This window comes from Salmo salar, chromosome ssa13 (assembly GCF_905237065.1).
Source record: "Salmo salar chromosome ssa13, Ssal_v3.1, whole genome shotgun sequence".
Lineage (NCBI taxonomy): Eukaryota > Metazoa > Chordata > Actinopteri > Salmoniformes > Salmonidae > Salmo > Salmo salar.
The window spans coordinates 9104611-9126060 of record NC_059454.1 but is presented as its reverse complement, the minus strand read 5'-3'; the positions used below and the strand labels follow the sequence as shown (position 1 = coordinate 9126060).

The window sequence follows — 21450 nt, the reverse complement described above, 5'->3', positions numbered from 1 at the left end:
AGAGCATGCATTTAGTTTTAAAAGTAAAAGTATTAATCATTTCAAATTCCTTATATTAAGAAAGTCAGGTGGCACCATTTTCATGTTTTTTAAATTTACGGATAGCCAAGGGAACACTCCAACACTCAGACATCATTGCCAAACTAATAATTTGTGTTTAATGAGTCGCCAGATCAGAGGCAGTAGAGATGACCAGAGATGTTGTCTTGATAAGTGTGTGAATTGGACCATTTTCCTGTCCAGCATTCAAAATGGGGTGTCAGGGAAAATGTATGGAGTAAAAAGTACAGATACCCCAAAAACGACTTAAGTAATAAATACTTTAATGTACTACTTAAGTACTTAACACCACTGGTGCTAATCTCTCTTTACCACATGTTAGCACTGCATACATGGGTAATATTCATAAATATCAATGCATTTACTTAAATTAAGGTTTGTTGTTTGGTATTTTCGATCCAGTAGTGACTGATATGTATCGTTTTTTTTTTTCAACACCCCATGCCAGTAGGTGGCAGTATGTGGAAATATAGGTTGTATGCCACTCACGACTGTTTGCGGAAGTGCTACATTGTTTCCACGAGACAAGCAGGTCTAGACTGAAATGTAGCTAAAGAAAGCAGGACAATCTTATTTGGGTGAATACAATTGTTAATTATTTTTTATCAATGTTGGCTAGACACCTGGTTATTGTTTGAATACTTTGTGAGATGTGAATGGGCGGTAGCAGCAAGAGGCGTATTTAGCTAACTAGCTAAGGTCTTTGGCTCTGTATGCTAGCCAAGGTTACTATCAAATCACATTTTATTGATCACTTACACATATTTAGCAGATGTTATTGCGGGTGTAGCGAAATGCTTGTGTTCCTAGCTCCAACAGTGCAGTAGTATCTAACAATTCACACAAATGTAAAATTATGGAATTAAGAAATATATTAATGTTAGGATGAGCAATGTTGGAGTGGCATTGACTAAAATACAGTAGAATACAATACAGTATATACATATGAGATGAGTAAAGCAGTATGTAAACATTATTAAAGTGACTAGTGTTCCATTATTAAAGTGGTCAGTGTTTCCATATCTATGTATATAGGGCAGCAGCCTCTAAGGTGCAGGGTTGAGTAACCAGGTGGTAGCCGGCTAGTGATGGTTGTTTAACAGTCTGATGGCCTTGAGATAGAAGCTGTTTTTCAGTTGCCATACCAGGCAGTGATACAGCCCGAAAGGATGCTCTCAGTTGTGCATCTGTAAAAGTTTGTGAGGGTCTTTCCATTGGTATTGAGGTTATTTCAGCGAGCTGAACTTTTTCTTAGGTAACTAGATCAGACCGAATGGACGTGCTGGGCAAATCAGCTAGATAGAACATGTTGAGAATTTCTGATCCTGTCTTTTCCTTCATCCAGTAGTGACCAGTGGTGAGCCTTCAGAATAGCCATGATGTCTTTCAGGATGGTCTCCTTGATAGCCTCCAGGCTTGTCAAACTGTCAGTGATGCCCACATGGAGCTGTAGTCGACATGTCAGCAGCGATGCCAGCAAGGCCTGGATGGATCAGAGGCAGACACACGGGACCTCGGCCCACAGACACAGAGGGAAGGAGGAGAGGTTTGAAGATGAAGATCCAGATCCAGATATGGACGATGTAGACGACAAGGTCCAGGCTGTGTTCAGGTGAGAAACATTTATCCTAAACTGAACCCTAGGCTTAGTCTGGTCCCAGATCTGTTTGAGCGGTCTTTCTGACAAGAACTGTTGGCGATGCATACAGCACAAACAGACCTGGGACCACCAGGCCTATTGAAGGGTGCCTGTCTACATACTTGCCACTTTCACCAAATCAGTGATAGGCCTACATAGTATCTTAAGATAATATCATATATTTATCAAGTCATCACTCCACACTCGTGATGCAGCAAGGCCTAATGCCGGCAGTCTCACCTTCCCTGTCTAGTGAAGAGAGAAGACGACAGAGGACGGTGAAGTACCATATAGTCAAGAGACAGCTGACAGAGTCTGGAGCTCCAGAGAGGAGGCTGAGCTGGGACGCCATGGAACAGATCAGGTGAGGAAGGCTGCAATGTTACTAAATATTCAGAAATATATTATATATACACAGGATATGTCTAAAGTTTGGACACACCTACTCATTCCAGGGTTTGTCTTTATTTTTACTATTTTATACATTATAGAATAATAGTGAAGACAAACTATGAAATAACACATATGGAATCATGTAGTAAGCAAAAAAGTGTTAAATCAAAATATATTTTAGATGAGATTCATCAAAGTAGCCACCCGTTGCCTGACAGCTTTGCTGTACTGTATGAATGACATGTTTTGATTGTCTGTCAGGTAGACTAGGGAGTCGTGTCAGCTTTATCTGCAACATTGTCAACGTTTTTCCTCAATGACTAAACCAATGACTCAATTACTGACTACACCCCAGGTATCTGAAGCAGGAGCTACCAGAGGAATGGACCATTGACCGTCTGGCAGAGGGATTCTCTGTCCATCGTGACGTCATCCTACGAGTCCTGAGGAGCAAGTTCGCCCCCACCCCAGAGAGGAAAGCTAAACAGGACGCCAGCGTGTGGGCCAGGCTGAGACAGCAGGCCTTACCTGGGGGTGGAGCAGGGGGACAGGGCAGGCAGCAAGCCCTACCTGGGGGTGGAGCAGGGGGACAGGATAGGCAGGTGGCCCTACCTGGTGGTGGAGGGGCAGTGGGACCACAGCTGCCTGCCTCTGGACATAGAAGTAGCAAACCAGCCATGCTGCCCACAGGAAGTGACACTGGTGCCATGGTCACCCTGGCTAGCCACAGTAGCCAGAGGCTGATAGCCAGGGACTTGGAGGATGGCCCAGGCCCAAGAGCCATGATGACTACTGCTAATAGTCCTGCTGCTCCTCTCACCTCACTACCCACCCAGCTCTCATCCTCCCCAACCCTGCACAGCAGGCACACCTCAGGACAAGATTACTCTAGAGAGGAGTGGGAGGAAGAGGAGAATGTTCCAGAGGACAATGTGTTGAAGGTTGAGGAGAAAGGCGACCTTGAGGAGAGATGGGATGGAAGGGTGTTTTCAGAGGAAGAACTGGAGGAACTAATGCTGTCGTCAAAGCATTCGCCAGTGGTACAGAATGGGATAGAGTTCTTTGACCGCGAAGGAAACTTCCTGTACAGAATCTGAGATAGCAAAATTGCACCCTATTCCCTACATAGCCCTGGTCAAAAGTAGTGCACTAATGGCACCCTATTCCCTATATAGTGCACTACTTTTGACCAGGGCCCCATGGGTGCCATTTTAGAAGTAGCCTGAGATGTTAATGTGTTGGTTTCCTAAATGCAATAGACTTCTGTTGGAAGATGCCAGAGACTGATTATGCTGCAAACCAATAAAGCACTATTTCAAATGTATGGGTTAGTCACAAGTTGATTGTAATTCTATAATTGAATTGGTTTTCTTGAATGTTGCACATATTGACATTGGAATGAAATGTAATTTTACATGCAATGTTAGTCCAGAGGAGACAAAACTTTCAAAGGGACGAGTTAATTTATTGGTTGTCAACCCAAAGCAAAATTGTCTCAAATATACAGAACAAGAGATACACAGCCAACACCAAGATTCAACAATTATTTCTTTATACAGCCATTTTAAAATGTCTCACCTCTCAAATCAAAGACATAAAACCAGCATGATTAAATAGGTATGAATAATTCAGAACACGTGTCTTTCCAGTGTTAACTACAGTACAGGTGTTGGCTCTAATGCCAATCTACATTTATTTTAGTCCTGTGCCAGTGCAGAGATGTTTTTGTACAAACCAAACACCAAGTATAGGTTGGATTATAAATCAGATGAAACATTGCATTTGTCTATTTCACAGTGGACAAATCAAGTTGTATTGCATGACAAGGGAATCAAATTGGTTCATGTTTCCATTTCCTATTGCTTTATAGATGGGAGAGTATTCAGAGAACAGTTGTACTGAACAGAAGGGTAGTCGGTATTGAAGGGAGTTTCATTTCAGGTGAAATCCTTATTCACATAAATTACAGTAAGTCCAATCTACGGGGTGTCAATGACAAAGTGGATGCAACTGTGGTTACACAGACATCTGATATCTAGGGTGCATCCTATGGGCCCTGGTCAATAGTAGTCCCCTATATAGAGAATAAGGTGCTATTTGGGATGCACACTTTGAAGCTATTATAGACAGTACGTACACTTACCACTCATTGGGAAGGCACAGACCCCCCATACTAGACAGACATTTCCCCCAAATGGGCTTCCGAGGCTAGAATGATCCTGTCTCTGTGAAACTAAGTCAATGACCTTCTCGGGTAATGTGGTGACCATAATAAAATGTGATTCAGTAGAATTAGCTCATGTCATATGAGCTACAGTACATAGGAGGTCGGTTCTACACATACTGAAAACAGGCACGCCAGTGTAAAACTGCTACACATCCATACAACATTGTTATGCAAACTGCTCCATCAAAAAATGTCCAGATCCATGTACTTACATTTACAAATGTGCTCTTAGTTCCTGTGTTTACGTTGTTGCCCTGTGTAGTCCAGTGATTAATTCCTACTGTCCTTCCTTCACTTTTGGATCTACTTTCACGTGTGTAAAAACAGCTTAACATATTAAAACAGAAGTATCATTTTTATTGAGAAATGAGGAGGCGTAAGGCCAATAGCTATTTGTACACTAGATTTTCTCCCAAGTACTAACTAAAACAGTTTTCAGATACAAAAAGGACATTGTTCAAATACAGCCAAATCATAATTTGAGATACATGCACGCAACACATTTCTATTACCCCATTGATATCAATGCATGATTTAGGAGGTGAAAATTCGAGTCAGGTAGACATTTCTCGGGTTAGGATACATCGCTTTAGTTCAGTCTAGTTTAGAGGACGTTCACGCCTGCTATGAAAGCTTAGTGTTGATACAGTGGATCTAAACATGTTATTGCTATCCAACTTTAAATGCTTATAAATATTTCCACTTGCATCTTATTAGTTAGGCAAAAATACTTACAAATAATATTTCCAAGCCACAGTACCCAACAGCAACCTATTTACCATGTTCCCGACTCTGTCACATCAATGAAAAAGGAAAGCTCTTTATGTACAGTGCAGGGGAGGGGAGGGGAGGGAGAAACAGGAAAAGTCTTCATTAGAAGTGTATACGTAATATTCCCAAGAGCCCCAGTCCCAAGCATGTATAACCTGTAATGTCATGTTGTTTATGTTCACTTGGTCGAAAAAGATAGCTTTATGTTGTTAAGAGAAGATGATGCTGATAAAACAGCTTCTACACAGCAATTCCAGAGGTCCATTATTTAAATGTTCACCAGCGGTCCAGAACCACCACATTCCATCACTCAATTGTTCCCAACGGAAAAGGAACATGGAGAAGAAATTCTAAATCAACCACAACACTACTAGCCCCCTTTGCTCTCCTGCTGAACTCTATGTGTGTCTCACTCAGAACAGAAAGCCTCATTGGATACCTCACTGATGAGAGCTGCATTACAAGGACTCTCCACCAGGCAATGTAAGGTCAGGGGTTAGAGTTAAAAGGGTCATGGTGGAGGGGAGAAGGAGGAAGTAACAGGAAGCGAAGGAGAGAGAGCAGCAGCGAGCCTCGTTGTACACATAGGACAAACTTGTTCTTCAATATAGAGCAGTGAGCCTAAGGACAGACAGGAGACTAGATTCCCCTGGTAGCTGCAGGAGCTTCTGGTTTGTGAAGGATAGACTGGTAGTTCCTCCTGGTAGCTGCAGGAGCTTCTGGTTTGTGAAGGATAGACAGGAGACTAGATTCCCCTGGCAGCTGCAGGAGCTTCTAGGTTGTAAAGGATAGACAGGAGGCTAGTAGGTCCTCCTGGTAGCTGAAAATGCCACCTGTTACTCCAGAAGATCCTAGAGACACACAGAGAACAAACAACATTCCTATGTAAGCGGACTTTTAAAAGAAAGGACTAGAGAAAACACTGAGGCGAAGAAAAGTCACAACCAATCCTTCACCAAGGGATTGAGGTAAATTGTATATTTATAATAAGTGCGGAGGCCATACAAAAACTAAAAAATGTGATGTTTGTGTGTTTGTACCATTACCTCGTCTGAATCGTGTAAGCCGTTCTTGTTGCTTGCCCGAGTGTGGTTGCTGTCTAATGGCTCATCTACTCCGTCTCCCTGGGCCTCAGCATGCTGCTGTAGGACAGAGTACCTGTGTACCAGGAACCTGGAGGAGCCAACCAAAACACACCGAGCCACTTATAACCTTTTCACACATCATTGTGCCAACCAGAACCAAATGGTACTGGCTCAGATATTTAAAATGTTTCACTGTGCTTGAGTAACCAGCTCTGATCTTAAAACAACAGCAGTATAGCTCGGTTTGCTATGTACTGATCTTAAAACAACAGCAGTATAGCTCGGTTTGCTATGTACTGATCTTAAAACAACAGTTGCTGTACTGACCTTCCACCGCAGACGTACTTCTTGACAAAGAGGACCCCAGCTACGATACTGAGCAGGATAATGATTAGAACCGTCACTACGATGGGTGCTGAGCTGGACAGATGGCCGTCCGTCTTTAGGAGGGGAGAGATACAGAGAGAGAGTATAAGGACAACTCTTCCATCGTTGTCATGCAGTATACATAGAGAGAGAGACTTCCAGAAACGAGAAAGCATGTGCTACCATGACTACTGACAGTTGTGCAGCACGATTAAGGTCATGTAACCAATGGTTACTGAGGTTTACACTGTTTTGAAGATGAAATCCCTATCAATCTTTCTGTCAGTCTCTTGGGTTAAAATGTTTACGTGATTCCACGTTCAAACTGCCCATGTTATACGCAAGTTGTCAAATTCAATAAATGTTACGCAAGGATTCCTTCCATTGTTTTTTGACATTCTGGACCAGTGAGAACCAGTGAAAACCAGTGAGAACCAGTGAGAACCACTGAAGACCAGTGAGAACCACTGAGAACCAGTGTGGACCACTGAGAACCAGTGTGGACCACTGAAGACCACTGAGAACCAGTGAGAACCACTGAAGACCAGTGAGAACCACTGAAGACCAGTGAGAACCACTGAAGACCAGTGAGAACCAGTGTGGACCACTGAAGACCAGTGAGAACCAGTGTGGACCACTGAAGACCAGTGAGAACCAGTGTGGACCACTGAAGACCAGTGAGAACCAGTGTGGACCACTGAAGACCAGTGAGAACCAGTGTGGACCACTGAAGACCAGTGAGAACCAGTGTGGACCAGTGAGAACCAGTGTGGACCAGTGAGAACCACTGAGGACCAGTGAGAACCACTGAGGACCAGTGAGAACCACTGAGGACCAGTGAGAACCACTGAAGACCAGTGAGAACCACTGAAGACCAGTGAGAACCACTGAAGACCAGTGAGAACCACTGAAGACCAGTGAGAACCACTGAAGACCAGTGAGAACCAGTGTGGACCACTGAAGACCAGTGAGAACCAGTGTGGAACACTGAAGACCAGTGAGAACCAGTGTGGACCAGTGAGAACCACTGAGGACCAGTGAGAACCACTGAAGACCAGTGAGAACCACTGAAGACCAGTGAGAACCACTGAAGACCAGTGAGAACCACTGAAGACCAGTGAGAACCACTGAAGACCAGTGAGAACCAGTGGCGTAGTCATCTCTACTCACCAGTAGTTCCTGAGGTCCCAGTAGGTCATTGACACACCTCTTACTGAGGTCTATCTCTTTTCTCTCTGGCTGTGTTCCTCCCTCACACTTATCCCCAGGGATCTTTCTATAGCTGTGGACCAAGAGGACATGGTTAGTGGTCAGTCATGGTTATAAAGAAAGTAACTTAATCAAATCAAATTTTATTGGTCACATACACATAGTTAGCAGATGTTATTGCGAGTGTAGCGAAATGCTTGTGCTTAAATATATATATTTTTTTTAAATATGGAAAAAATAAACTCTTCCATCGTTGTCATGCCATATACACAGAGAGAAACTTCCAGAAATAGGAACCTATGTGCTACCATGACTACTGACAGTTGTACAGCACGATCAGGTGGTTCGGTGATCCACACTCTGATAAGTTACCTTGTCTGAGACCTGTAGACTTGTGTTACCTCCTCAAGCTAATTCCTAGACTTTAGCACAGTGGGCTAACATGGTCTTGTGATACACAGCGCAGGAGATCCAGGTTGGAACACAGATGACTAAAGCCTTACCCTCTGGTCTGCAGCAGCTCCTTCTTGCCTTGCAGACAGAACTCCAGAACGTGGCCCTTCAGGTCCGGCTGTTCCACACACTCTGAGCTGTTCTCTTTACGATAGTACCCAAAGTCACTGCAGGAGGGCAGCGTGGAGCAGGTTAGACAGGGACAGCAGGTAGTGGTGTTGAGAACAATTACTATTCTTCTGCCACTGGTAAACTGTCTGGAGCTAGGGTGACCACCACAGTGTACTAGAGCTAGGGTGACCACCACAGTGTGCTGGAGCTAGGGTGACCACCACCGTGTACTGTAGCTAGGGTAATCCACCACCGTGTACTGTAGCTAGGGTAATCCACCACCGTGTACTGGAGCTAGGTTAACCACCACATTATAATGGAGCTAGGGTAATCCACCACAGTGTACTGTAGCTAGGGTGACCACCACCGTGTACTGGAGCTAGGGTGACCACCACAGTGTACTGGAGCTAGGGTGACCACCACAGTGTACTGGAGCTAGGGTGACCACCACAATGTACTGTAGCTAGGGTAACCACCACAGTGTACTGGAGCTAGGGTGACCACCACAATGTACTGTAGCTAGGGTAACCACCACAGTGTACTGGAGCTAGGGTGACCACCACAGTGTACTGTAGCTAGGGTAATCCACCACAGTGTACTGTAGCTAGGGTAATCCACCACAGTGTACTGTAGCTAGGGTGACTACCACAGTGTACTAGAGCTAGGGTGACTACCACAGTGTACTGGAGCTAGGGTGACCACCACAATGTACTGTAGCTAGGGTGACCACCACAGTGTACTGGAGCTAGGGTGACCACCACATTATAATGTAGCTAGGGTAATCCACCACAGTGTATTGTAGCTAGGGTGACCACCACCGTGTACTGGAGCTAGGGTAACCACCACAGTGTACTGGAGCTAGGGTGACCACCACAGTGTACTGGAGCTAGGGTGACCACCACAGTGTACTGGAGCTAGGGTGACCACCACAGTGTACTGGAGCTAGGGTGACCACCACAGTGTACTGGAGCTAGGGTAACCACCACAGTGTACTGGAGCTAGGGTAACCACCACAGTGTGCTGGAGCTAGGGTGACCACCACAGTGTACTGGAGCTAGGGTGACCACCACAGTGTACTGGAGCTAGGGTGACCACCACAGTGTACTGGAGCTAGGTTAACCACCACATTATAATGTAGCTAGGGTAATCCACCACAGTGTACTGGAGCTAGGGTGACCACCACCGTGTACTGGAGCTAGGGTGACCACCACAATGTACTGGAGCTAGGGTAACCACCACAGTGTACTGGAGCTAGGGTAACCACCACAGTGTACTGGAGCTAGGGTGACCACCACATTATAATGTAGCTAGGGTAATCCACCACCGTGTACTGTAGCTAGGGTGACCACCACCGTGTACTGTAGCTAGGGTGACTACCACAGTGTACTGGAGCTAGGGTGACCACCACAGTGTACTGGAGCTAGGGTGACCACCACAGTGTACTGGAGCTAGGGTGACCACCACAGTGTACTGGAGCTAGGGTGACCACCACAGTGTACTGGAGCTAGGGTGACCACCACATTATAATGTAGCTAGGGTAATCCACCACAGTGTACTGGAGCTAGGGTGACCACCACCGTGTACTGGAGCTAGGGTGACCACCACAATGTACTGGAGCTAGGGTAACCACCACAGTGTACTGGAGCTAGGGTGACCACCACATTATAATGTAGCTAGGGTAATCCACCACAGTGTACTGTAGCTAGGGTGACCACCACCGTGTACTGTAGCTAGGGTGACTACCACAGTGTACTGGAGCTAGGGTGACCACCACAGTGTACTGGAGCTAGGGTGACCACCACAGTGTACTGGAGCTAGGGTGACCACCACAGTGTACTGGAGCTAGGGTGACCACCACAGTGTACTGGAGCTAGGGTGACCACCACAGTGTACTGGAGCTAGGGTGACCACCACAGTGTACTGGAGCTAGGGTGACCACCACAGTGTACTGGAGCTAGGGTGACCACCACAGTGTACTGGAGCTAGGGTGACCACCACATTATAATGTAGCTAGGGTAATCCACCACAGTGTACTGTAGCTAGGGTGACCACCACCGTGTACTGTAGCTAGGGTGACCACCACCGTGTACTGGAGCTGACTGAAACATATGCAGCAAACATAAGGGCATACCAGAATGCATGCCCAATACAAGGCTTTATCTTAGGTAGTATACTAGTGTGGATATTGGAACAGATTCATGATGACTAGACTTCTCACCATTGGAAGTCATCCAGGGTGCAGGGGCAAGGGGTGGGTTGCTTGTTGACCTCATAGTCCCGTCCTTTCAAGCAGACAGAGGCCTTCCTCAGACGCAGGAACTTCTCCTTATAACCCAACATACAGCCGTCGTTAGGGTCGCTGATGTCATCAGAGTGCGCCAGCCACTGCACGTAGTCTTGGTCCTCACCTGAGAAACAGACATGAGTTTGAAAGAGGCTTTAGTTCAGTGGGCTAACACAGACCTGTGATGTGCTGGAGACCCAGGAGCCATCTAATACAGCAGCTTTATTCCCTGGTAGTAGGTACTCAGTGTTATAACTCATGTCTAGGTACTGGGTACTCAGTGTTGTAACGCATGTCTAGGTACTGGGTACTCAGTGTTGTAACGCATGTCTAGGTACTCAGTGTTGTAACGCATGTCTAGGTACTCAGTGTTGTAACGCATGTCTAGGTACTCAGTGTTGTAACGCATGTCTAGGTACTCAGTGTTGTAACGCATGTCTAGGTACTCAGTGTTGTAACGCATGTCTAGGTACTCAGTGTTGTAACGCATGTCTAGGTACTGGGTACTCTGTTGTAACGCATATCTAGGTACTGGGTACTCTGTTGTAACACATGTCTAGGTACTGGGTACTCAGTGTTGTAACACATGTCTAGGTACTCAGTGTTGTAACACATGTCTAGGTACTCAGTGTTGTAACGCATGTCTAGGTACTGGGTATTCAGTGTTGTAACGCATGTCTAGGTACTGGGTACTCAGTGTTATAACGCATGTCTAGGTACTCAGTGTTATAACACATGTCTAGGTACTCAGTGTTATAACGCATGTCTAGGTACTCAGTGTTATAACGCATGTCTAGGTACTCAGTGTTGTAACACATGTCTAGGTACTCAGTGTTGTAACACATGTCTAGGTACTGGGTACTCAGTGTTATAACTCATGTCTAGGTACTGGGTACTCAGTGTTATAATGCATGTCTGTATCACATCAGCCTACAGTAGCTGTATCCCATGGTATTACTAGTACTCACAGTCTCTAGTGAGCAGCTCTCTGAAGTCGATGGTGACTGATACCCAGTACTGACTGAGCAGAGAGTCTCTGTAGCCCCAGACACTGACGTTCATAGACCTCGCCCCCGGCTCTGACGCTAGCCCTGTGAAGTGGATTGGATCGCTAGTGAACTGGTGAACGTGCCAGCACTGGCCCTCGTCTGTGGAAAACCTGACAGGAAAGAACACATTACTGTACATCAGCACAATTGCCATGACGTGTTTTATTGTACGTTTAAGTGGTTTCTTTATTTCTTGGCCTCTGCATTCTAGCCTGGGTACCAGGCTTCCTGCGTCGCCTGTCTGAAACGACACCCTGATCTATTCCCTATACAGTACACAACTTTTGACCAGAGCCCTTCTTTTGACACACAGACGTACTTGATGTCTTTGATGGGCTGAGCAGAGTGCTCCACGGCCACCAGCAGTCCACCAGAGTCCAGGATGGCATAGTGGTGAGGTCCCTCCAGGGCCTGCAGCCAGGTGTAACCCCCATCATCTGACACGAATACGTCAGGCTTCATCACAGAGATGGCATCGCCCACACTCCCTGAGGGGTTAAGGGGGTCAGAGGGGAGAGGTTAAAGGTCAAAATTAAATAGACAGCGAGGTGTAGCCTCTGTCATCTGATAGTTTAACTGTTTATTAAGTTACTGTATATTCTTCAAGAATCCATTTTCTATTCAGTATATCATTCATTTAAAAAAAGTTTAAAAAAAATAAAATGAATGTACCAATCCGTTTAGATAACAGATGGTATACCTTCTGAATCATTTGACCTGTCAGGAAAAAAGCCCTATCCATAACACACTGCACAGCATATCCTCTTCAATCATAATCACAGTCACTTAGTGCGATATTGATTACATTTTGCACGTCACCATTTGCATGCCAGCCAGGTGTGGTCCATCAAGGTGATGGAGTGACACAGGTGTGTGTGTGTGTGTGTGTGTATGTATATATGTGTGTTTGCAGCACACAATCAGCTTCAACTTGTCAACGTAACATCAGCTCTACACTTTCCAGACCAGCAGGAGATCTCCGTTCATTCAGGTGTGTTCCTTTTATCTCAGAATGTGTCTAATGCAGACCTGGGTTCAAATACTATTAAAGGGTATTTCAATTACTTTCCAAGACATTTGTTAGTAAATAATTGGAAGAATATATTTTTTTAAACACAATTAGTTGAATATTTGATATGTTTGGAATTACACTTGGAAAGTATTGGCATGTATTTGAAAATACAAAAATATACAGTATTTATACATACTGTGCTGCATTTAAAATGATGTATATGGACATATTTTGAAAAAGTTGGTTATTTATAGGACATTATTTGAAAATACTTTCAAATAGTTCCAGAGGTAGGTGATTCAGTCCAAATTAATTTAAAATACTCAAATATTTATATTACTATCAAACAAACACACGTGTATTTAAACCCAGTTCTAATCTAATGTATGAAACAAATGGGGGAAATGCTAGTTTTGCAGAACTTTCATAATTTCATCAGATGTGTTGAATAAGACATTAAGTGTCATATCATTTTCTGATATTGAGTCCATAAATTGACTGAGTAGAAACGGAATTCACCCCAAAATCTTGATTCCTTTGATTGATACATGCTTTACCGTACCATTTCAACAGGTATAAACTCTTTATCATTGTCAAAGCATACTAAAGCCCACACACCAATCTAGAAGGTGAAGACATGAACATCTCAGAGACAAACAGAATCTCAGTAGCTGGCCCCCATGCACAAGGCACATCCATCAACACGGCTTCCTGCGCACTCAATCTCATTCTGAGTTTCCCCACCAATGGCTACGTCCTGTGGCTGATCATGACTGGAGCGGGAGGGAACAATGGCCTCAAGAGTTATTCTCTCTCAACCCAGCCATGTCTGAGGTCCTCTTCTGCCTGAATTCTGTCTTCTTTGGTTGTCAGCATACACATCAAATCAACTTCCGTCTCAAGTCTTGCAGCATTTGGTATGGGTCTCTTGTACACTGGTCGACCCTTGTTTCAAAGCTGGACCTGTGTGGAGCGCTACCTGGCGGTGGTCGCAGCCTGTAACCTTCCTGAAGTACAAACCCCTGAGATACAGGGGAACATGGTCCTCTGTAGTTCAGTTGGTAGAGCGTGGTCCTCTGTAGCTCAGTTGGTAGAGCGTGGTCCTCTGTAGTTGGTAGAGCGTGGTCCTCTGTAGCTCAGTTGGTAGAGCGTGGTCCTCTGTAGCTCAGTTGGTAGAGCGTGGTCCTCTGTAGCTCAGTTGGTAGAGCGTGGTCCTCTGTAGCTCAGTTGGTAGAGCGTGGTCCTCTGTAGCTCAGTTGGTAGAGCGTGGTCCTCTGTAGCTCAGTTGGTAGAGCGTGGTCCTCTGTAGCTCAGTTGGTAGAGCGTGGTCCTCTGTAGCTCAGTTGGTAGAGCGTGGTCCTCTGTAGCTCAGTTGGTAGAGCGTGGTCCTCTGTAGCTCAGTTGGTAGAGCGTGGTCCTCTGTAGCTCAGTTGGTAGAGCGTGGTCCTCTGTAGCTCAGTTGGTAGAGCGTGGTCCTCTGTAGCTCAGTTGGTAGAGCGTGGTCCTCTGTAGCTCAGTTGGTAGAGCGTGGTCCTCTGTAGCTCAGTTGGTAGAGCGCGGTCCTCTGTAGCTCAGTTGGTAGAGCGTGGTCCTCTGTAGCTCAGTTGGTAGAGCGTGGTCCTCTGTAGCTCAGTTGGTAGAGCGTGGTCCTCTGTAGCTCAGCTGGTAGAACGTGGTCCTCTGTAGCTCAGCTGGTAGAACGCGGTCCTCTGTAGTTCAGTTGGTAGAACGCGGTCCTCTGTAATTCAGTTGGTAGAACACGGTCCAGGATAGTTGGTTTGATACCCGGGACCACCAGTAAATGTATGCAGCATGAATAAGCTGCTTTGGATAAAACTGTCTGCTAAAAAGCATATATTATTACAGTGGTGTCACTAATTTATTAATAATAATATACAGTGCCTTCGGAAAGTATTCAGACCCCTTGACTTTTTCCACATTTTGTTAGTTTAGGTTCTAAAATGGATAAAATTGTCCCCCCCATCATTTCTACACACAATACCCCATAATGACAAAGCAAAAACAGTTTTTTAGAAACTGAAATATAGCATTAGCATAAGTATTCGAACCCTTTACTCAGTTCTTTGTTGAAGCACCTTTGGCAGCGATTACAACATTGAGTCTTCTTGGGTATGGCGCTACAAGCTTTGCACACCTGTATTTGGGGAGTTTCTCCCATTCTTCTCTGCAGATCCTCTCAAGCTCTGTCATTTTGAATGGGGATTGTTGCTGCACAGCTATTTTTCAGGTTTCTCCAGAGATGGTCGATTGGGTTTAAGTCCGGGCTCTGGCTGGGCCACAAGAACATTCAGAGACTTGTCCCGAAGCCACTTCTAAGTTGTCTTGGCTGTGTGCTTTGGGTCGTTGTCCTGTTGGAAGGTGAACCTTCACCCCAGTCTGAGGTCCTGAGCAGGTTTTCATCAAGGATCTCTTTGCTCCGTTCATTTTTGCCTCGATGCTGACTAGTCTCCCAGTTCTTGCCGCTGAAAAACATCCCCGCAGCATGATGCTGCCACCACCATGCTTCACCGTAGGGATAGTGCCAGGTTTCCTCCAGACGTGACACTTGGCATTCAGGCCAAAGAGTTCAATCTTGGTTTCATCAGACCACAGAATCTTGTTTCTCATGGTCTGAGAATCCTTTAGGTGCCTTCTGGCAAACTCCAAGCAGGCTGTCATGTGCCTTTTTACTGAGGAGTGGCTTCCGTCTCGCCACTCTACCATAATGACCTGATTGGTGGAGTGCTGCAGACATGGTTATCCTTCTTCGAAGGTTCTCCCATCTTCACAGAGAAACTCTAGAGCTCTGTTAGAGTGACCATTGGGGTCTTTTTTATTTGTAATAAATTTGCAAACATGTCTAAAAACCTGTTTTCGCTTTGTCATTATGGGGTATTGTGATGTCATTATGGGGTATTGTGTGTAGATTGCTGAGGATTTGTATTCATTTAATCAATTTTAGAATACGGCTGTAACCTAACAAAATGTGGAAAAAGTCAAGGGGTCTGAATACTTTCCGAAGGCACTGTATGTCTTTTAGATTACGGGAGAAGGCCACAGATCAGTGGCTGAGTCTAGACTTGAACCACAAGTGTTAACGCTGGACCAGACTCCGGCACAACACAACGGCCTGGCCTTTTTACTTAGTCAAATTGAAAACAGTCATGGACAGGTTAATGATGATGAGATGTGTGTGTGTGTGTGTGTGTGTGTGTGTGTGTGTGTGTGTGTGTGTGTGCATGCATGCCTGCATGTGTGATTTACCGTGAGCCATGATGAGTCCTACAGCGTTTGGTTCACTGAGAGGCAGCATGGGGACGTTCAGCTTCATAGCCGTGCTGTAGGCTGCGTGGATGTGGAGACTGCACTTGTCGGGGTCTTTGGCTGTGGAGTCACACTTGGTGTTGGCAGGCTTCTGCAGCGGTACCCATTCCCCTCCTTGGTCGAAGGACACCACAGACTGCACCGAGCCATCTGGAAAAACAATCCAACAACGAGACAGAGGTTATTCTAAGAGACATATAGATATAATCCAGCGTTTCTCCATCTATGGCTCTGCTGTAGACACGCAGCTGAATTCACACTGAACAGCTAATGAAAGTCATTCATCCTAGGCCTCATAACTGTTATGGTGGAACACACCGTAGTCTGACAAACAGGGGTCTGGGACACAGTCACGTGGCCTTTTTCCTGCCACACACCATGCCTTTGGAACTCCCTTTCTTTACCATCTCAGGCCTGCTCTAACTGTTGGGGGATTTAAAGCAGGTGTGTGTGTGTGTGTGTAGTCCCTACCCTCTGCCAGTATACTGGTGATGAAGACCCCTCGTAGAGAGGTAACGTTGGTGAAGTCAGTGTCTCCCCCTGTGGTGGTGTAGAGGTGACGATCCAGAGACTTAGAGTACACTGTACCCCTGTCGTCTGACACGTAGATGCTGCCATAGCCTGTGTCTGGGGACATATAGGAGAAGAACTGTATTTGGGTACTGTAGATAAGAAATGGAGAAAAGTGAAGGAGAGTATAAGAGGAGGGGAGGAGGAGAGAAGAGTATGAGAGGAGGGGAGGAGGAGAGGAACAGGGGAGGAAGAAAGGAACAGGGGAGGGGTGTATGAGAGGAGGGGAGGAGGAGAGGAACAGGGGAGGAGAGTATGAGAGGAGGGGAGGAGGAGAGGAACAGGGGAGGAGAGTATGAGAGGAGGGGAGGAGTGTATGAGAGGAGGGGGGAGTGTATGAGAGGAGGGGGAGTGTAGGAGAGGAGGGGGAGAGTATGAGAGGAGGGGAGGAGGAGAGGAACAGGGGAGGAGAGATGAGAGGAAGAAAGGAACAGGGGAGGAGAGTATGAGAGGAGGGGAGGAGTGTATGAGAGGAGGGGGAGTGTATGAGAGGAAGGGGGGAGTGTATGAGAGGAGGGGAGGAGGAGAGGAACAGGGGAGGAGAGTATGAGAGGAAGAAAGGAACAGGGGAGGAGAGTATGAGAGGAAGAAAGGAACAGGGGAGGAGAGTATGAGAGGAGAGAAAGGGGAGGAGAGTATGAGAGGAAGAAGGAAAGGGGAGGAGAGTATGAGAGGAGAGGAACAGGGGAGGAGAGATGAGAGGAAGAAAGGAACAGGGGAGGAGAGTATGAGAGGAAGAAAGGAACAGGGGAGGAGAGTATGAGAGGAGAGGAACAGGGGAGGAGTGTATGAGAGGAGGGGAGGAAGAAAGGAACAGGGGAGGAGAGTATGAGAGGAGAGGAACAGGGGAGGAGTGTATGAGAGGAGGGGAGGAAGAAAGGAATAGGGGAGGAGAGTATGAGAGGAGGGGAGGAGAGAGAGAGGAGGAGAGAGGAACAGGGGAGGAGTGTATGAGAGGAGGGGAGGAGAGAATGAGAGGAGGGGAGGAGTGTATGAGAGGAGGGGAGGAGTGTATGAGAGGAGGGGAGGAGGAGAGGAACAGGGGAGGAGAGTATGAGAGGAGAGGAACAGGGGAGGAGAGTATGAGAGGAGGGGAGGAAGGAACAGGGGAGGAGAGTATGAGAGGGGAGGAGAGAATGAGAGGAGGAGGAGAGGAACAGGGGAGGAGAGAATGAGAGGAGGGGAGGAGTGTATGAGAGGAGGGGAGGAGGAGAGGAACAGGGGAGGAGAGATGAGAGGAGGGGAGGAGTGTATGAGAGGAGGGGAGGAGGAGAGGAATAGGGGAGGAGAGTATGAGAGGAGGGGAGGAGGAGAGGAAGAAAGGAACAGGGGAGGAGTGTATGAGAGGGGAGGAGAGAATGAGAGGAGGAGGAGAGGAACAGGGGAGGAGAGAATGAGAGGAGGGGAGGAGAGAATGAGAGGAGGAGGAGAGGAACAGGGGAGGAGAGAATGAGAGGAGGGGAGGAGAGAATGAGAGGAGGGGAGGAAGAAAGGAACAGGGGAGGAGTGTATGAGAGGGGAGGAGAGAATGAGAGGAGGAGGAGAGAATGAGAGGAGGGGAGGAGAGAATGAGAGGAGGGGAGGAGAGAATGAGAGGAGGGGAGGAGTGTAGGAGAGGAGGGGAGGAGTGTATGAGAGGAGGGGAGGAGTGTATGAGAGGAGGGGAGGAGTGTATGAGAGGAGGGGAGGAGGAGAGGAACAGGGGAGGAGAGAATGAGAGGAGAGGAGGGGAAGAGAGTATGAGAGGAGGGGAGGAGAGTATGAGAGGAGGGGAGGAGAGAGAGGAGGGGAGGAGAGAATGAGAGGAGGGGAGGAGTGTATGAGAGGAGGGGAGGAGGAGAGGAACAGGGGAGGAGAGTATGAGAGGAGGGGAGGAGAGTATGAGAGGAGGGGAGGAGAGTATGAGAGGAGGGGAGGAGGAGAGGAACAGGGGAGGAGTGTATGAGAGGAGGGGAGGAGGAGAGGAACCGGGGAGGAGAGGAACGGAACGGAGACTTAAACAGTGGCTCTGTCATCTGACACATAGATGGTGCCAAAGCCAGTGTCATAAAGGATTAGGTCACTGTATTCGGTCACTGCGACAACTGTATTAGAATAGATAAACAATGGAGAAAAGTGAAGAAGAGGAAGAGAGGAGACATGGCAAGTGTCTGGAGACAATGAAACCAAGTTATGATACATTTAGAAACTAAAGGAGAACTTTTTAAGAGAAAGTTGTTCCATGTAGTGAATCTGTTATTCAATGCATTTGTATGGGCTAATGGCAATAAGGCCCTCCAACATTTTGTTTATGAATAAATATACACAGTACCAGTCAAAAGTTTGAACACACCTACTCATTAAAGGGTTTTCCTTAATTTGTACTATTTTCCACATTGTAGAATAATAGTGAAGACATCAAAACTATGAATTAACACATATAGAATCACGTAGTAATTAAAAAAAGTGTTAAATCAATATATATTTTATATTTGAGATTCTTCAAAGTAGCCACCCATTGCCTTGACAGCTTTGCACACTCTTGGCATTCTCTCAACCAGCTTCATGAGGTATTCACCTGGAATGCATTTCAATTAACAGGTGTGCCTTGTTAAAAGTTAATTTGTGGAATTTCTTTCCTTCTTAATACATTTGAGCCAATCAGTTGTGTTCTGACAAGGTAGGGGGGTATACAAAAGATAGGCCTATTTGGTAAAAAACAAGTCCATATTATGGCAAGAACAGCTCAAATAAGCAAAGAGGTCAGTCAATGTGGAAAATGTCTTGAACTTTAAAAGTTTCTTCAAGTGCAGTCGCAAAAACCATCAAGCACTATGATGAAACTGGCTCTCATGAGAACCACCACAGGAAAGGAAGACACAGAGTTACCTCTGATGCAGAGGATAAATTCATTAGTTACCAGCCTCAGAAATTGCAAGGGTTTTTCTTTATTTTTACTATTTTCTACATTGTAGAATAATAGTGAAGACATCAACTATGAAATAACACATATGGAATCATGCAGTAACAAAAAAAAGTTAAACAAATCAAAATATATTTTATAGAAACACAAGCAATGGACATTAGACCAGTGGAAATTTGTCCTTTGGTCTGATGAGTCCAGATTTTTGGTTCCAACCGCCGTGTCTTTGTGAGACGCAGAGTAGGTGAATAGATGATCTCCGCATGTGTGGATCCCACCGTGAAGCATGGAGGAGTAGGTTTGATGGTGTTGGGGTGCTTTGCTGGTGACACGGTCTGTGATTTATTTAGAATTCAAGGCATACTTAACCAGCATGGCTACCACAGCATTCTGCAGTGATACACCATCCCATCTGGTTTGCACTTAGTGGGACTATCATTTGTTTTTCAACTGGACAATGACCCAAAACACACCTCCAGGCTGTATAAGAGCTATTTGACCAAAAAGGAGAGTGATGGAGTGCTGCATCAGATGACCTGGCCTCCACAATCACCCGACCTCAACCCAATTGAGATTGTTTGGGATGAGAAAATAGCAAAAAAATATTAAAAAAATTAAAACGAGTAGGTGTGTCCAAACTTTTGACTGGTACTGTATATATGTATATATTTTTTAATAGACTTCAAGGGGTCTTAAAATTCAAATTCAAATAGCTAAATGATCCTTGCTATGACCTTCTTCTAACAAGTAGAGGAAGACCAGAATAGAGAAGGAGAGGAGAAGAGAAGGGAGGTCAAGAGGACATGAAAGGAGGAGAGAACATTGATCCCGTGAGGGTCCTCTCCAACATGGTTAACTAGAGTGACATTCTGTGGGGGAAAAAAGAACACAATATAGGATATTGACTGACCTCCTGGTTCATCCACGTGCATGAACACCATGTCGTCATTGGCTGACAAGATAGAATAGAACTCCTCGTGGCCAACCGGAGGCAGCTGAGCCATGTTCCACTCCTCCCCCTGGTTAGTCGACACATGGATCATCCTCAGAGTGCCCTGGAGGAGGGAGGCAGAGAGAGAGAGAGAGAGAGAGACAGAGAGAGAGAGAGAGAGAGAAAGAGAAAGAAAGAGAAAGAGAGAGAGAAAGAAAGAGAGAGAGAAAGAGGGAGAACGAGAGAGAGAGACAGAGACAGAGAGACAGACAGAGAGATGCAAAGATAGAGTTCGAGGGAATGAGAAAGAAAGTGAGATGGTATCAGCTAGGCCTTAGGCTTAAAGAACAAGCACACATACAAAACGTGTGCAAACTAACACACGCACACACAAATAAACAAGTACACCACACACACTCATACTTACAGTTCCAGTCATAACAGAAGCAAACAGGAACTTTCCGCCCAGGCCGAAGGAGAAGATTTTAATGGCAACAGTCTTGATGGTCTTCCCGTAGTCAGCCGTCTTTCTCAAGTCCAGCATCCCCCTTTCATCTGAGAGAGGGATAAAGAGAGAGAGAGACAAAGAGGAAGAGACAACGAAAGAGAGAGAGGGATTGATGGAAAGAGAGAGTGATTGATCGAAAGAGAGAAAGATTGATGGAAACAGATAGAGGTATTGAGAGAGAGATGGAAACAGATAGAGGTATTGAGAGAGAGATGGAAACAGAGAGAGGGATTGAGAGAGAGAGAGAGGGATTGAGAGAGAGAGAGAGAGAGAGAGAGAGAGAGATTGATAGAGAAAGATGTTTACTTTTATCTATTCTTACAGTTAGAAACTGTATCAAGTCATTTACCTCGGCATCCATGTCAACTATTTATGTCAGTCTGTCATGAGAGACTATGAAATCATTTTCAAGTTTATTAGCTATTTGAATGGATGTTAGTGTCACTCACTGCAGGATCCATTGAGGTTGGTGGTAAAGAATATGTTACTGTCCATCCCCCTGGAAACAGAAGACAAGCTGTCACCCACACATTACAGTACAGAATATAGCCTTTAT

At 45.7% G+C, this 21450-nt stretch overlaps 2 protein-coding genes across 4 annotated transcripts in view; one reads left to right on the top strand and one right to left on the bottom strand.

Moving 5' to 3' along the window:
* Positions 1-503: 503 nt before the first annotated feature.
* Positions 504-3416, top strand: ngrn (neugrin, neurite outgrowth associated). Of its 3 annotated transcripts, none has more exons than XM_014134311.2 (4): positions 504-638; positions 1406-1672; positions 1953-2063; positions 2448-3416. In XM_014134311.2, the coding sequence occupies exons 2-4, from the start codon at positions 1437-1439 to the stop codon at positions 3187-3189; spliced, it is 1089 nt and encodes a 362-aa protein (XP_013989786.1). In that variant the 5' UTR covers positions 504-638; positions 1406-1436; the 3' UTR covers positions 3190-3416. The 3 variants fall into 3 exon arrangements, with proteins under 3 accessions (XP_013989786.1, XP_013989787.1, XP_013989788.1); XM_014134312.2 differs by having other exon boundaries at positions 531-638; positions 1409-1672; XM_014134313.2 differs by having other exon boundaries at positions 536-638; positions 1451-1672.
* Positions 3417-3536: 120 nt separating this feature from the next.
* Positions 3537-21450, bottom strand: part of LOC106566365 (sortilin) — a 31927-nt gene continuing 14013 nt past the window's right edge. The window contains exons 7-19 of the mRNA XM_014134309.2: positions 21344-21393; positions 20814-20941; positions 20366-20510; positions 16455-16610; positions 15924-16133; positions 11967-12135; positions 11567-11757; positions 10533-10722; positions 8254-8370; positions 7712-7823; positions 6503-6615; positions 6137-6263; positions 3537-5941 (exon numbers count right to left, since the gene is read on the bottom strand). Of these exons, the coding sequence (XP_013989784.1) occupies positions 5927-5941; positions 6137-6263; positions 6503-6615; positions 7712-7823; positions 8254-8370; positions 10533-10722; positions 11567-11757; positions 11967-12135; positions 15924-16133; positions 16455-16610; positions 20366-20510; positions 20814-20941; positions 21344-21393 (1723 nt within the window). The 3' untranslated portion in view covers positions 3537-5926. The remainder of the gene's footprint in view (positions 5942-6136; positions 6264-6502; positions 6616-7711; positions 7824-8253; positions 8371-10532; positions 10723-11566; positions 11758-11966; positions 12136-15923; positions 16134-16454; positions 16611-20365; positions 20511-20813; positions 20942-21343; positions 21394-21450) is intronic.

Excerpts from the sequence above, each read along its gene's own strand:
- ngrn (XM_014134311.2), top strand. The coding sequence starts at position 1,437 with ATGATGTCTTTCAGGATGGTCTCCTTGATAGCCTCCAGGCTTGTCAAA. Across the intron at positions 1,673-1,952 it reads AAGGTCCAGGCTGTGTTCAG|TGAAGAGAGAAGACGACAGA; the intron begins GTGAGAAACATT and ends TTCCCTGTCTAG. Across the intron at positions 2,064-2,447 it reads GACGCCATGGAACAGATCAG|GTATCTGAAGCAGGAGCTAC; the intron begins GTGAGGAAGGCT and ends ACTACACCCCAG.